This window comes from Lepidothrix coronata, unplaced genomic scaffold, assembly GCF_001604755.1.
Source record: "Lepidothrix coronata isolate B3197 unplaced genomic scaffold, Lepidothrix_coronata-1.0 Scaffold69, whole genome shotgun sequence".
NCBI lineage: Eukaryota > Metazoa > Chordata > Aves > Passeriformes > Pipridae > Lepidothrix > Lepidothrix coronata.
The window spans coordinates 4,039,011-4,054,591 of record NW_016690249.1 but is presented as its reverse complement, the minus strand read 5'-3'; the positions used below and the strand labels follow the sequence as shown (position 1 = coordinate 4,054,591).

The 15,581-nt window shown below is 38.3% G+C and overlaps 1 protein-coding gene across 4 annotated transcripts in view; it reads left to right on the top strand.

Moving 5' to 3' along the window:
• The window catches only part of DCLK1 (doublecortin like kinase 1), a 248,269-nt gene that overhangs the window by 150,949 nt on the left and 81,739 nt on the right, over nucleotides 1-15,581 (top strand). For all 4 annotated transcript variants that reach the window (XM_017818597.1, XM_017818599.1, XM_017818598.1 and 1 more), the window contains exon 5: nucleotides 14,718-14,834. In XM_017818597.1, the coding sequence (XP_017674086.1) occupies nucleotides 14,718-14,834 (117 nt within the window). The remainder of the gene's footprint in view (nucleotides 1-14,717; nucleotides 14,835-15,581) is intronic.

The following is a 15,581-nucleotide window of genomic DNA, read 5'->3' as shown; positions in this document are numbered from 1 at the left end:
GTACATTTGAATGACTTCACAGGAAATTGTCTTTTTGAGAATATAAACAGAAAATTAAGTTAGTAAGCATTGGATTTGCATTAGGTCTTTAGTGTAAGCTGTTCCTTATCTGTTCAGAAATAGCTTCAATGTTGCATCCTTTCCAAGACTAGGAATACTCTTAAATATGGAATAATCTCAAGCTTCTAAATGAATGCTTTAGACAAGAAAGACTTTAAATAAAAAACATGTCTGAGAAAATTTTGGCTGACTCACAAAGACAAATATGGCAGAATTTGTTAAATTAATTATTTTTTCATCTTTCATAGTTGCTGTGCAACTTCAGCTAAAAAACAGTCCAGCGTTTTTTGACTCATATGACAGCCCTCTTTAAACACATAGTGGGACATCATCTTTATTTCAAAAAATTAGTAATGGACATGGTTTCACATTTGAATGTCTTTGAAATTAATGGCGGAGATAGAGGACTAGAGATATTTCTTGTAGACCATCTTGCAGTGCAAAAAATTACATGGGTTAAAGAATTAAAAAAAATGAGACACTCCTATGAAATGTCTACTGCATTGTTAGGCTTAGCATACTTTATCAGTCATAGTGGCTTTCATTTCATGGAAGAAGATCAACTCAGACTGGATTTGTCTAAAAGTTTATGCAACTCAGTAGTGAAATAAGTCTACAAAAAATGATTTTAAAAACAATGATCCACTGAAATGTTAGATACTATTATAAATGATACCTGTAATTTTATAAGGTAGAGTGTAAAGCATTGCTTTCAACAATGGAATGTGTATAAATATAATCTTTCAATCCATAGTTAGCACTCCTCCTGTCCCCCTAACTACACACTGCTTGCTGATTATCATTTAAGCATTAGACGCATATTAAGCTGTGATCCTTGCTTCAAATGTTTACAGTCCAGAGTGCTTCAGAACATGGTGTAGGTTAACATGGTTTTGATGGTTTTGATTGATTGGCTTTTATTCTCTATCTTTTTTTTTTTTTTTTTAATGATAACTTTTCTTGAACTTATAGAATGTGTGAGCATTTCTGTTTTCATCTTGTTTTTTCATCTGGACCTGCCTATATATGGGCTTAAGAATGAAACGAGTGTTTTGAGCACAGATCGAGTTTTAGAAGATGTAGGTAGAACCATGCCTCTTCATCAACTCTACCATTACAAAATCACTTTAGATATGTCCAATGAAAGTAAAAAAGGATGTAATCCTTGAAGTCTTCTCTCAGTATGAAGTTTTGTCATGTAGTTCGTTTTGAGGAAATACACATACATCCTAATGGTATGAGAGAATATTAGCCAACAAGGTTCTGAATTGTCTCTGAAGGAGAAAGTCTACATTTTTTTGGAGATACCAGTTCTGCTAATGCCCTATGAGAAAAATTCTCAAAGTTAATCAGTCTGGCTTTTGCAGACAAATAAAAGATTTATATCTTAATAGTCACCCCACTCAGGAAATTATAATGATTTTAATTCACCCATTAAGCAAGCACTTCTCTTTTGTTAAAATATTCTTTGACTTTCACTCAGTTTTACATTAGTGTGCCTCTCTTCCGTTACTTATCTTTCAGCTGAAGTACTGACAATGAAAAAAACTTTTGAATACCTTCTATGAGTCATACTAGAGAGACTTAATCAAAGGAATCCTAGAAGGAATCTGAGAGGTCTCAAGAGAGGACCTATACCTAAATTGACTTTAAAGGTTTCTACCTAACCTGTGTGTGTGAAGTTGTAGTTAGTGGAATTCAACAAGTCTTCCACGTGATGTGTTACACTACTTCCTTATCCTTGCAGTTAAAACCATGTTTCCTCATGTCTGACTTAACCTACCTTTTGGAAACTTAAGATTACTCTTCTTTGTCCTATTTGTGATACAACTAATAGTAAGCATTTAGTATTTCTTCATTTTGGCCATCTGTTAAGTATTGAAGGCTGCTGTTTTGTCTCATCACTTCTTTTCTGAACTAAAGATCCCATTTTTATTAGTTATCCTTCACTGCTCATGTTTCCCCAAGTTGTGATATTTCTTGGTATTCTCTCAATCCTCTGATGGTGAAATCCTCGTGTTTCTAAATGGGAAACACAGAAGCAGATTTGCCGTGTTAGCTAACACTGCAGTAGCCCTGTGGAGAACAAAATAATTCAGATGTTCTCCACAGAGTGTATGTGTTCAGCAGGATGATGATTCCTTTTGCTGTAGTAGTTTGCTTCAGATTCAGCATGTGACCCACTGCAAAACTTACCTCTCTCTTTGCAGGACTACTGTTTAGCGTTCATGCATCTGACTCATGTAGTGAGATGGCTTGAACCTTTATTCTGTTGTTGATTCTTTCCTAGTTCTAGGATTTTGGACTTGCTGAGTTTTACCTGGTTTTTCTAATGACTTCTTCAGTTTTCAGGATACTTCTAAATACCATTTATGTTGTTCTACAATGCTTACAGCTTTACTATGGTAGTGTCATCTCCAGATTTAAAATGCATACTAATCTTATTAATACAAATTAATATTGACTAGTACCAGGCTCAGAAATAAAACTCTGGTGAGCTCCTCTACTCATTCTCTCCTATTCTGACAGTAAACCCTTTGGTAACTATCCTAATTTGCTTTTCCGATACCCATATTAAAAGCAATTTCTATAGATGTTATCTTCTTAAGTTGCAGCTTGAGTTTCAAAATTCTGAGTAGAAAAACTTATAATCTCTACTGTCCCACCCGTTATCCTATTGTACGAAGACTACTTTGACGCAGTTTATTCTTGAGAAAACTATTTAGACTATTACATGTAATTTTAATATCTTTTAAGCTTCAAATGGTTGGTTTCCTTTATTGCTTTGTATTGTCGCAGAGGCGGAGAAGGGTTGAGTTTGGAAGTGGTCTCTGGAGGTCATCTGTTGCCACGTGCCCAGGATCATGTCTAGATGGCTTTTGAATAGCTCCAAGGCTGGAGACTCCACCACGTCTCTGGGCAACTTGTGCTAGTGTTTGGTCCCTTCAGAGTTAAAAAAGTGTTTTCAGAGTGAACCTCCCATGTTTCAGTTTGTGCCCATTGCTTCTTGTCTTGCCATAAATCAAAAGGAAAGGAGCCTGACTCTGTCTTCTTTATATCATCCCTTTGAATAATTTTTTCAATAATCTCAAATTAGACTGTCTTTTCTGCAACTCCCACTTTTCTGTTTTGTCCCAGTTTTAATGATAGGCATTTGTTTTGACCTTTTCTCTTGGATCTTTACTTATCCTTCACAATTCTCAAAAAACCAATGTCTGATAGCTCAGAGATTGTCTCAGATGTATCCCTAAATATTCTTCACATTTTGCTAATTTGAAAATGTTATCAAAGAACTCTCTATAACCTATTCTCTTCTTAGTGTGTCTTGTCTTCTAATCTTGCTGTTGCTAACAGTGTTGTCTGACTGATTGCAGTTAGTCTTTTTAATGATCATTTAAATGAAAAAAAAACCCATACAACAATTGGCTTTTCATATTCATCTGTTTTTTTAATGGATAGTTTGTATTTCCCTTACTTTGTGCAAGACTCCTTGCTAATCTAACTAATTAGCTGTCTAAGAGCCATGGGAATTTGGTTTGTGCTTAATTGTTGTGACTATAATCTTTATCCCAGCATAGTATATTTTCCTTCTTTGAAGGAAAAAAAAAAGGCTTTTAAAACTTAACACTGCACAATAAAGTGATTAGACTGATAAGTGCATTATAAATAGGCAGATTTACTTGAAAGAAAAATCAAAGCAGAAATAAGTAGGGCAGTTTAGTTACATATTTTCTTGCTCACCACAAATCAGTTACACAGAAAAAATCTGTAACTTCAGGAGACCTGGTTAAAATATGTTAAAAGTTAACTGTTTTGAATGGATGTTTCTCCATAATACCTTTAAGCTGATGCTTTCCATGTGAGGATGATGTTCTGCAAATGAGGATTTACATTTCTAACTGTGGAAAGGGCTTGGACTTGTAAACTTTCAAAAGAGTATTTTGAACTAGAAAACAGTTGAAAACAATTTATACTTTTAAGACAGCAAGTAATAATACCAGAACCCAAGAATTTGTTGAACTGCAACATTGACACTTCTCTTAGACTGAAATTAAAAAAACAAAGTACTTGGTGCTTACCATGATGTTAATATTTACCATATGAATTGGATAGGAGGCTTGTTTATTCTCAAAGTAAAGAAAAAGATTATTTTTAATAGGTAATACAACAAATATTACCTTTTTGTGATGAACAGGAGAGCAAGCCATTGATGTTGATGAACAGAATAGTTCATCATATTAATAATTAATAGTTAAACTAATTAATTTGTACCATCCTTTCATTTCATCTCTAGTTACATGAATAAAACAATACCAAGAAAAATGCCATTCAAATTGTACAGATAAAGTAAGGTGCTTCAGTGATGAATTTTTCCCCTGGTTTCATCAGGGGTATTTGAGAGATACTTGTTGTTAGACTACATATGCAGAGAACAAACTTCTGTCACAAAAAGAAAATGAAAGCTATAAGCAAAGGCATGACACTTTTCTTTGTTTCATGAAGAATAATGCTGAGGCCGTAAATAAAAATAGTACAGCTGTTTGCAGTTGTAATCAGTTGTGCTATCTTAGACATTTCCTGTTAAAAGTAATAATATATAGTCATTCATTCTGAACTTACAGGTTCCTAAGATAGGTCACAGAAATGAATACATTCCATTGACTGCAGAAGGACCATGGAGTGAATAGTTCATATGTATGAATCATATTTATAGGTCTCTAGTACTAGAGGAGTTCTATCCTCCCAACATTGCCTTTAAGACCAGAACATGTTTGAAGAAAAAGTAGGAAATACTTGAAGCAACATTTTGATTATACATACAATCCATTTATTTCCCTCTTCTGGTGAATACTTAGACTTCAGTGAATTTAGAAACATTTGAATTCAGATTTGAAGATTATACATTAGAGCAGAATGAGATATTAGTAATGTGTGAATGCACAAATACGTTCCTTATTTCTAACTTAACAAGGCATTTTTGGGGTTGTACATACATCTGGAAGCATTCTTAGGTTGGGTGATGTTATTTGTGTTCCTAAGACCTTTCAAGATTCTCTATTTTATTAATTTTTAATAAGGCATAGATTACTTTAATTGTTTGTATTTTATTTTATATAGTTTTTGTCTTGTTAGTGAATAGTTAGCCAGTTTCAGAATTAGAGAACAATTTTTTACATGAAAGAAAATCCAACAGTTTCTATATTTTTATACTCCAATGAAAGTATATTTCTTGGCAGAAAAAAATGGAGATTTAGGTATTTGCTACTACAAATATTTGGCACACAGTAGAAATAGACAGTATTCCTAATCTTTATCATGAGTGGAGGACCAGTTAATGGTAAGAAAATCAAGAATGTTAATGGTAAGAAATCAAATCAGAAGATGAGATATCTCAAAACCCCATGCACTTACAGTGACAGATAGCTTAGTGCATGGGATAAAAACTTTAGGGTTTTGCATTCCACGTGTATGCCAGTGTCCATCTGCATCAGGAATACACTGAAGGAAGACATGCAGAACAAAATTGAAGTAGGCACAACCATGACGATAGAAGATTTTAAATTACTTAAACCTCTGTGAAACACTCTATATCCCTTTCATTTGTGGAAACTGTATGATAGTTACCCTTTTGAATATGTTGTAATTACAAGTCATAGCTGCCATTTATTGGTACGGTAGTGTGAATTGCAGTGTGTATCAATGCCACTAGACAGGATGGTACCAGTTCCCTTTTGCTGAAGAGAGTGAAACTTAGTTCTGCAAACACAAGATTACTGGTATTAATTGAAGGCAAGAATGCAGTTAAAACGTAAAATCTTATTAACTGCATTAAGAATTAGCAACATGGAACAAATTACTCTTAAAATCAAAAACGAAAATTGGTACTGCATTTGGGGTAATGATCTACTGATTGACCTGAGGACATTGCTAGTGATGCTAATGTCTTTAAGCAGTGGTAAAAGGTACCAGCCTAAGGCTTACAGTAAAGTGGCTTACCAACAACCACAGACATCCTTGATCCTCCTTTCTTGCTTATCTGTAGGATACAGCTGTTGCTGAAACCAAGTTAAATGTTCTTGTCTTAGAGAAACAGATTGTCAGGGATACCAAAAATATAACATCTATTTCCTACACATAGACCTCAAAGACAAGCAAAACACAGAAGAGAGTGATGTTTTTGCCCAGAAAGAACTCATAAAGGCCATACAGTCAACTTCTGAGTAGCTGACAAGTAAGTCTTTTTGATCTCCTGGTAATTTAAATAACTTCTCATAGTCTTCACTAGAAACACATTAAATTTGTTCATTTTATGATACATTTATTGCAGATTAGTTACTCTCTTCTGCTTTCTTGCCATTGTAAAATCTAATGAGCATAAAAGCTAATGTAGCATTTTGAAAATGAAACATCAAGGAACTGGAGACAGCAGGTGTTATGATTCTGTGTGTTAGCATCCTTTAATTACCTCATGCTTACATATTATACATTTGGCAACAGGAAGAGTCGAGAGCTGACAAGTACAGTATATGTTGGGGTTCGTCCTAGTTGTGCCAGTTCCTACTGTCATTGACACCACTGTGCAATCTCAGTAACTTTGTTTACCATATTTTGTCCCTACTGTGTCTCAGTTATGTCAAAATTGTAGCCTTGGGATATTTCCTTTCTTTTCTTCTTTTTTTTTTTTTTCTCAGCCTTATTGTTAATGTCCAATAAATGCCTCAGACCTCTGTGGTAATATTCCACACTATAAAGGGACTACAGTGTTGCATTGTTAGCCTCCCTGCGGTTAGCCTGTACTTCTCTCTCCTATTTTGTAGCTCTGTCTGTAGTTATACAATAGAACATCTTATTGAGAGATGTTTGGGCTGGAAAAACTTTCTTATTTATCTTGTATTCTGAGTTGGAAAACAATAAAGCCTGTGATCAGACTGTAAAGTCGACCTTTTTTTGCCTTGTGTTACCATAGGTGTCATCATTTTTTTTCTTTAATCTTAGTCAGTCAGTGGTGAGAGGAAGGACTGAGGTTTTGTGAAACATTTCTTTCCTTACTGGACATAATATAGAAACACTTGGTGTTTCTTCTTGGCTGAGCATGCTCACATGAATGAGAAAGGCAGTATAGCTCTCTTCTGTCAGGAGTTCCGATCTATTTTTGATGCAGTTTTGTCATTAAAAAAATTGGGGAAAATACACTCTTCTATTTCATGGCTTATTCACTGTGTAGTTATCCGAATACTGTTGATGAGAAGAAGGTATGTATTTATTTCCTTACCAGTGTAGATTCTGTGTAGAAAATAAGTTTAAATAAAATATGCATTTTTGGTTTGGTTTTTTCCTTTTTTGTTCATGTATACAGAGTTCTCCTACAGCATCAGGCAGATTATGGTAATGTCTTTGAGGAGACAAGCAGTGGTTGTGTGGTCACTGAGTGGGATCTTTCCCTGCAGCAAAATTTTACTTTACAAACTAAATGTGACGACAGAATTGTGTGCTTAAACTGTTCATGGAAGCTGAGAACTATTTACAATAAGCAGCCTGGTTACATTCTACCCAAGACTATAAGTCGTTTTAGACTCTGTAACTAGTCTTGCCCCAGCCTTTGAAGACACGAGTTGCTCGACCCTAGTGTGTGCAGCAATGAAGGCTTTCCTACATAGTTCTCCACAGGCCGTACCATTTATGTATGGTAGCCCATGTCATTTTTGAGTAAACTTTTAAACTCATAGGAAAAATGACACTTGACAAATTTACCTTAGGGTTCACGGTTATTTAAGCAAAGAGAATATATGCTCATTTGAACTGTAAGCTTTTAAAATTTCATGACCTGTGAATTATTTTTGAGAGGAAAAAGAAAATTGTACCAAAGAAGTTAATAATTGAGCTCAAAAGGGCTTGTATAACTATAAACAGGGAGAAAGAACATTTCTGTGACTTAGACTAAAGAGAGAGTTGTCCTGACAGCAAAGAATGCTAACAGCATCCAGAGATGTATGAACAGGAGTGGACTCAGTAGCGACAGGGAACTAACCCTACTCAGCACATGTGATACCACATCTGGAATACTGTGTCTAGTTTAAAGTCTCCCATTTCAAGGAAGACATCACCGAAGTGGAGGAAATCAGAAGAGGACCACTATGATGGTGGGGAGGTGGAGTACTTGCCTTGTGCTGAGAGACTGATGGAGCTGGGCTTGTTTATCCTGGAAAAGGAAATCACTTTAGGGGTACCTACCAATAGCCTCCAGTGCCCATGGGGCAGCATCTCGTCTCCATCAGGGTGGTGGAGACAGGCTCCTCATAGGCATGCATAGTAAGAGGATGAGAGTGATAGATATAAATTGAAACAAGAGGTTGAGACTGGATATTAAGAAAAACGTCTGTGATGGCAATCAAGCATTGGAATAGGTTTGCCCAGGGAGGCAAATCTATTTCTGGGAAGCCCAGGTAGTGTTCATCATTGGGGATTTTCTGGAAACAACTGCAAAAGCCCTGAGAATCACAGAATCTCAAATGGTTGAGGTTGGAAGAGACCTCTGGAGGTCATTTGGTCTAGTTCCTCTGCTCAAGAAAGGTCACCTAGAACTGCTTGCCCCGGACCATGCCTCCAAGGATGTAAATTTCACAACCTCTCTAAACTCTCTCTAGTGCTGTCACCCTCACAGTAAAAAGCTCAGACAAAATCTGCGTTTCAGTTTATGCCCATTGCCTCTTGTCCTGTCAGGGGACATTGCTGAAAAGAGCCTGAGTCCATCTTTGCACTCTGCATTGCTTATAAACATTAATGAACCTCCCTGAGTCTTCTCTTCTTTCGGGCTGAACAGTCCCTGCTCCCTTAGCTTTTCCTCATAGGAGAGACTCTCCAGTCACTTAATTGTCTTAATGGCCCATTGCTGGGATCTCTCCAGTACCTTCATATCTCTCTTGTACTGGGAAGTTCAGAACTGGACACAGTACTCCAGGTGTGGTTTCACCAGTGCTGAGTAAAAGGGCAGGATCACCTGCTGGCAACACTTCTAATGCAGTCCAGGATACTATTTGCCTTATTTGCAGCAAGACTGCGTTGCTAGCCCTTGATCCTCTTGGTGTCCACCAGGGCTCTCTGGTCTTTTTCTTCTGAGTTGCTTTCCAGCTAACGGAATCCTAAAGATATATTGGTACCTGGAGTTGTTCTTCCTCAGATGCAGGAATTCATGAGATTCCTGTCCACCCATTTCTCCAGTATTTCAACATCCCTCTGAATAGCAGCATGACCCTCTGGTGTTATTAGCTAGTCCTCCCAGTTTTTTGTCATCAGCAAACTTGCTGAGGCTGCACTCTGCCTCATCATCCAGGTAATTAATGCAATCGTTGAAAAGGACTAAAGCCAGTGCTGACCCCTGGGGTGCTGCACTAGTTACTGGCCTCCAGGTGGACATCTTGCCACTGATCACCACTCTTTAGACTCAGCCATTCATCCAGTTTTCACCTTGCTGTCTGCTTATCAAGGCTGTACATCAGCGGTGTGTCCATGAGGATTTTATGGGAGACAGCATTGAAAGCCTCACTGAAGTCCTCCTGGTAGACAATATCTTCTGCTCTCCCCTCATCTGCCAAGCCAGTTATTTCATTGCAGAGAGTTATCAAGTTGGTCAAGCATGACTTCCTGTTGGTGAATTCATGCGGATTACTTCTGATGATTTTCTTTTCCTTAATGTGCCTTGAAATTCACTTTCACAGTCACTTTCCTAGGGACTGATGTGCGGCTGATCTGCCTGTAGTTCCCTGGGTACTCCTTTATGACCCTTTTGAAGATAGGAGTGAGACTTACTGGTTCTTCAAATGACTATACTAATCATCATTATCATTCAAATATTATTGAGTGACTTCAAAAGGACGTAAGCCAACTCCATCAGCACCTGCAGAGTTCATCCCACCAGGTCCCTTGGACCTACGTGTCTCTTTTGCTTAAGTATTCTCTAATCTGATCCTCCTCCACTCAGGGTGGGTTTTCCTTTCTTGGGGCTTTCACTCTGTTTCTGGTACCTGGAATTCCAGAAGACCAGGCTTACTAGTAAAGATTGAGAGAAAGAAGCTATTCAATACTTTAGCCTTTTCCAAGTTCTGTGTCACCAAGGCCCTGTTTCACTCAGCAATGGGTATGCATTTTCTGTAGTCTTCCTTTTGTTCCCTCTGTATGTAAAGAAGCCCTTCTAATTGCCCTTGACATTTCTCATCAAATTTAATTCTGGTTAAGCTTTGGCTTTCCTAACTGTTTCTCTGCATTCTTGGACTTACTCTATACACTTCCCAGGTTACCTGTCCCTGCTTCCACCTTTTTTATGCTTCCTTTTTATGTTTGAATTTTGTCAGGAGCAACTTATTCATCCATGCAGATCTCCTGACATTTTTTAACAGCTTCCTTCTTGTTGAAATGGTTTGTGCTGGAATTTGGATGAGCTGATTTTTGAATATTAATCAGCTTTCTCAAGTCACTCTTCCCTCCAGGGCCTTATCCAGTAGGATTCTTGGGACCTGAAGAGTCCCAAGTCTGCTCGCCTGAAGTCCAGAATTGTGGTTTTGCTTTTTGCCCTTCTTCAGTCCCTTCGCAATCCTGAATACCACTATCTTATGGTCAGTGCAACCAAGGCTGCCTTTGGCCTTCACATTCCAGGATAGTCTTTCTTTTTTTGAGTGTGACCAGAGCATCTCTTCTCACTGTTTTTTCTATCGCTTGTAACAGAAGTTGTCGCTGATGCTCTCCAAGATCCTCCTGCACTGTTTATGCCCTGCCGCATTCCTCCAGTTGAAGTGACCCCAAGTGGGCCAGGACTATGAATGGGAGGCTACTTCAAGCTTTGAGCTGGAAACTGGAATAGGGAATTTCTCATGTCCAAACTGGATTATACTACGATCCTGTGATGCTTGTTCATTTCTCAAATTGTCATATGATCATCTGTGTTTCTGCTCCTGTGGGTAGAGATTTAAAGTTCAGCTGGCTGCAAGAGGTGGCTTCCTCAAAGGGCAATATGCCATTAGTGTGGGGTTATTCAAATAATGGGTCATCATCTATGTGTAGCCCATCGGGATGATTTGTAGTTGAATTGGGTTTCCATGGCCAGGTTTTGGTAGCGGGGCGGAAGTAACAGTGGTGAGTTCTGTGAGAAGCCACTAGAAGCGTCCTTCTTGTCTGACAGAGCCAATGACAACCAGCTCCAGGATGGACCCACTGCTGGCCAAGGCTGAGCCAATCAGGAATTATGATAATGCCTCTGTGATAACATATTTAAGAAAGAAAAAAAAAGTTATTGGGCAGATATAGGTGTAGCCAGGGAAGAGACAATAGAAAATTTGTGAGAGGAACAACTATGCAGGCACCAAGGTCAGTGGAGAAGGAATGGGAGGACGTGCTTCAGGCACTGGAACTGAGATTCCCCTGCAGCCTGTGGTGAAGATCACAGGGAAGCAAGCTGTTTCCATGCTGCCCAGGGAGGTCAGTCGAAGTATGGAGATCCACCTGGAGCCTGTGGAGGAGACCCACGCTAGAGCAGCTGGATGCCCAAAAAGGAGGCTCCGAACCCATAGAAAACCTGTGCTGGAGCAGGTTCCTGACAGGGACCTGTGGACCATGGAGGGAGAAGCTCACTCCAAAGCAGGTTTCCTGGTAGAACTTGTGACCCTGTTGGGAACCCACACTGGAGCAGTCTGTTCTTGAAGGACTGCACCTCGTGGAAATGTAACCCACATTGGAGCAATTTGTGAAGAACTGTTGTCTGTGGAATAGACACATCTTCACATCTGAGAAGTTCATGAAGGACTGTCTCTAGTGGGAAAGACCCCATACTAGAGCAGGGGAAAGACTTCTTCCTGAGTAGCAGCAGGAATAATTTATGATGAGCTGACCATAACCCCCATTCCCTGTCTCCCTGCACTGCTGCAGGGGGAGGAGGTAGAGCTTGAGAAGGAGGGAGCGCAGGGGGAAGGTGTTTTTAAGATTTATTTTACTTTTCATTATCCTACACTCTGATTTTGTTGGTAATAAATTCAGTTAATGTCCCCAAGTTCAGACTGTTTTGTGATGGTATTCAGTGAGTGATCTCTGTCAGTTCTCATGTCAACTCATAAAACCCTGTCCAGTTGTGGAGGGAAGTGATAGAGCAGCTTTGGTGGGCACCTGGTGTCCAGCCAGCATCAACCCACCACAGCAGACCACTCCGAACTTTAACTGTTCTAAGGAGACCGTCAGTAGTGAGGGGTAGTCAAATGCCCTAATGGGTGCAGCCAGATGCCAGCTTCCCTCTTTCCCAAAATTGTTAACTCCCCTCCATAGTATGTGAGCACTTCTTTCTGGAAGATAAGGAAGATGGTGACAAGATGCTGTTAGCCTCTTCAGTTCAGGTCATCCACATGATTCTTCCACATGATGTTTGACAAAGTCTCAGATTAAGAATGACTTTTTCTTAATTTTTTTCATTTTGTTTCTGAGTGGGCTGGGTGAAAATGGTGTAAGGGCTGTCTTGAGTATTGTCCTCAAAAGCACTGTATGAGTAGGATGGAAAGATAAACTTGATGTGCATTTAGTTGCCTCTCCTTTCCTTTTGTACCACTTTCCATTTGGTCCTTTCCAATATTATGAGAGAAAATATGCATTCAAATGTAGAATCTTCTCTAACCTCATTCTAACTCTGAGTGCTTATAAGGTATTGAGAGAATTTGAATGAGTAATAAGATGAGACTAAGCTTAGTACATAGCATGAATTCCAAAAGAGGGATATAGATTAAGTATTTTTCTTTACGTGCTGAAAATAGGAAAGCTTTTTATATGTTAGTAAACTAGCTCCTTTCTTCATGGACTGTTTAAGTTTTTCTACTGAGCAAATGATATATTCTAAGGCATTTTGGTTGGTTGAATCATTCTGCTTTGGTCTTGTTGATTAGAATATGCAGTTGCCTTCCTAACTGTTTCCTGTGAATGAGGCCCACAATCCACAATGGGATTACATTGTAGTTTTACAAGATCAGACAAGTGTTTTTAGGTGTTTGGAAATTTTACATTTTTGTTTACAGGAAAGGTAAAGAACTTGTTTACATTCATGTTGTATATGGTTTCTGGAGCAACTGTTTATGTCAATACATCAGTGTAAGATTACTGCTATATTTACCCAATGGCATCTAATTGAGAGTTTTTATCTGATTCCTCCTGTTTTCAATTGATGATTTCCTCATAGAGTAAACATTTTTTTCTATTTCAGTGTAAAACAAGAGTAGTTATCAGTGAATCACATAAAATGTAAACAGAAAGAAATTAGCTACTATTTTACATTAGGAATGTGCAAAGTTTGGGAAGAAAAGCTTCTTTAGGGAGACCAAGGCATTTCTCTTGTCCTCTCAGCTCTCAGCTGTGCTGGATGTTCCCTCAGTAACGCATCAGTTCTTGCTTCTATTTCCTTCAGCAGCTTGATGAAAGATGGAGAGTTAGGGCAGCCAAGAGAAATAAATTTCATGACATCATTCTCTGGTGGATATGTGTAAGTTAATTAGTTATGCTCAATTTTATTCCTTTGTTCTCTAATCTGTCTAAACTATGTTACAGGCTCCACTGATCTGTGAAGACTAAATAATGTGCAGACTTGTACACGGTGTTTTCTGACTAGGAAGAAAAAACTCTTGTTTATTTCTCTTAACCTCTGTTGAGGAACCTTAACCATGGGAAGAAAATGGGAAACAGGTCTGATACAGAACTAAATGTTTACTGATGTATTTTTAAGCAAGTGAAGTGTACTGACATTGTCAGGTGAAGACAGTATAAACATTGCTGCAGACTTTTAATTGTATATTGGCTAAGAAGTGGAAATCTTTTATTTTTCCCAAGTGTATAATACATCTGGTGATTAATCTAGTATCCATTTAGGAGTGCAAGACATCAGCTCTGTGCACACTAAGTTCTTTCATCCTCGGGCCAAAAACCATTTTGCAGGCGTAATGCAAGGATGCCTACAGAGATGTGTGGGTGTATATAAACTCTAACCTGAACATCTTGTAGTGTTCTCAAGTGGGAGGGCAATTTCGCTTCTTCATTGATTTTACTGATCTCTCCTATGAGCAAGTAGTGCCATTTCCTTCAACCTGTGATGAATTGCATGTGCTATACAATGTGTGCTATTGCTCACTAGAGGATTAAGCAGAAGCAACAAACCTGCTTCACTTTCTTCAAGTCTTTCATGAGTGGTAGACACCTGCGTCCTCTTAACATTTTGATACATAGAAACAGTGTTCCGGTTTTTCTAGAGGAGACTGCCTAGATTGACAAAAATGCTTACACTGCATTTGGATTGTTTACAAAAAAAAATCACTATGTTGTTTATGCTGAAATCTTCAAAAGCAAAGAAATTTTATGTGTATTCTCAGCACTGTTAAATTAAGCTGTTCTGATTACCTGCAGTAACCATGGTATCTAAAAGTCTGGATTACTGCAGTAGTTCTCTTTGTCTGGGATATGGTACATACTGTACTTGAATTTTAATGGAGCCATTTATACAGATTTTATATTTTCTCATAAAACTCCTCAAGGTGAATGAAAACAAGCGTGGGCAAAATGTTTGCACTTTTCAGTGCTCTTTCTGTTACAGAATCTTGCTGGCTTTCTTAATTTCTAACTTATGCGGTTTCTTTGTCTTTTAGAATGTCGGGTGGTGAAATCCACTTCCTATACCAAAATAGCATCGACTTCACGTAGGAGCACCACCAAAAGCCCAGGCCCATCCCGACGCAGCAAATCTCCAGCTTCTACTAGCTCAGGTAAAGCAAGCGAGCAATCTGTCTTAACAACAGCAACCATTCTGTTTCAATACAGTGGGCAATGCGCTTAAAATTCCACCTTTCCGTGGAAAAATGTACGTATGAAACAACTAATACTAAAATTCACTTATTTTCTCAAGTGTCTTCCCAATACAAAATAAAACTTCAGTGTTTTATAAGTTATACTCTGGCATGGTGGTTCAATTCAAATAAGGTCTTTGTGGGGAGATGGTGATCAGAACGGCCCAGTGAGAGATAAACTCTGAGAAGGAGGAAAGTGGGAGAGACACAATGAGACACAGAGACATAGATGTGGGTAGCAGGGCTGGTAGGCAATCTGCCTCCTACACATCCTAATAACAGCTGAAATAAAGAAACCTGAAAAGAGGTAATGGGATGAGGTATTGATTGTGAGGAACAAGCCCAGAGTAGCTCTTTCTTAAACATATCAAGTAACTTTCTTTGTAGCTAGGTGGAACAGAGTTAAATTAAACTTTAGCAAGGGAGGCCTTGTTTGGTGTGTGAATGTTGCAGACTCTTTCTGGGTTTCTTTTGTAATGAATATTCATTTGTGACTACAGGTAATGGACACTGAACTCCTGTTCAGTGTGTGGTCATTTCTAAGTGAAATAGCTGTTCTGCTGTGCATAACAAATTTATGGGACTTCTATGGGACTAGCAACATTTTTGCTATGTTGACTAAGTCGTACCATGTTGGATTTGAACCTGAGAGAAACAGTACTGTTT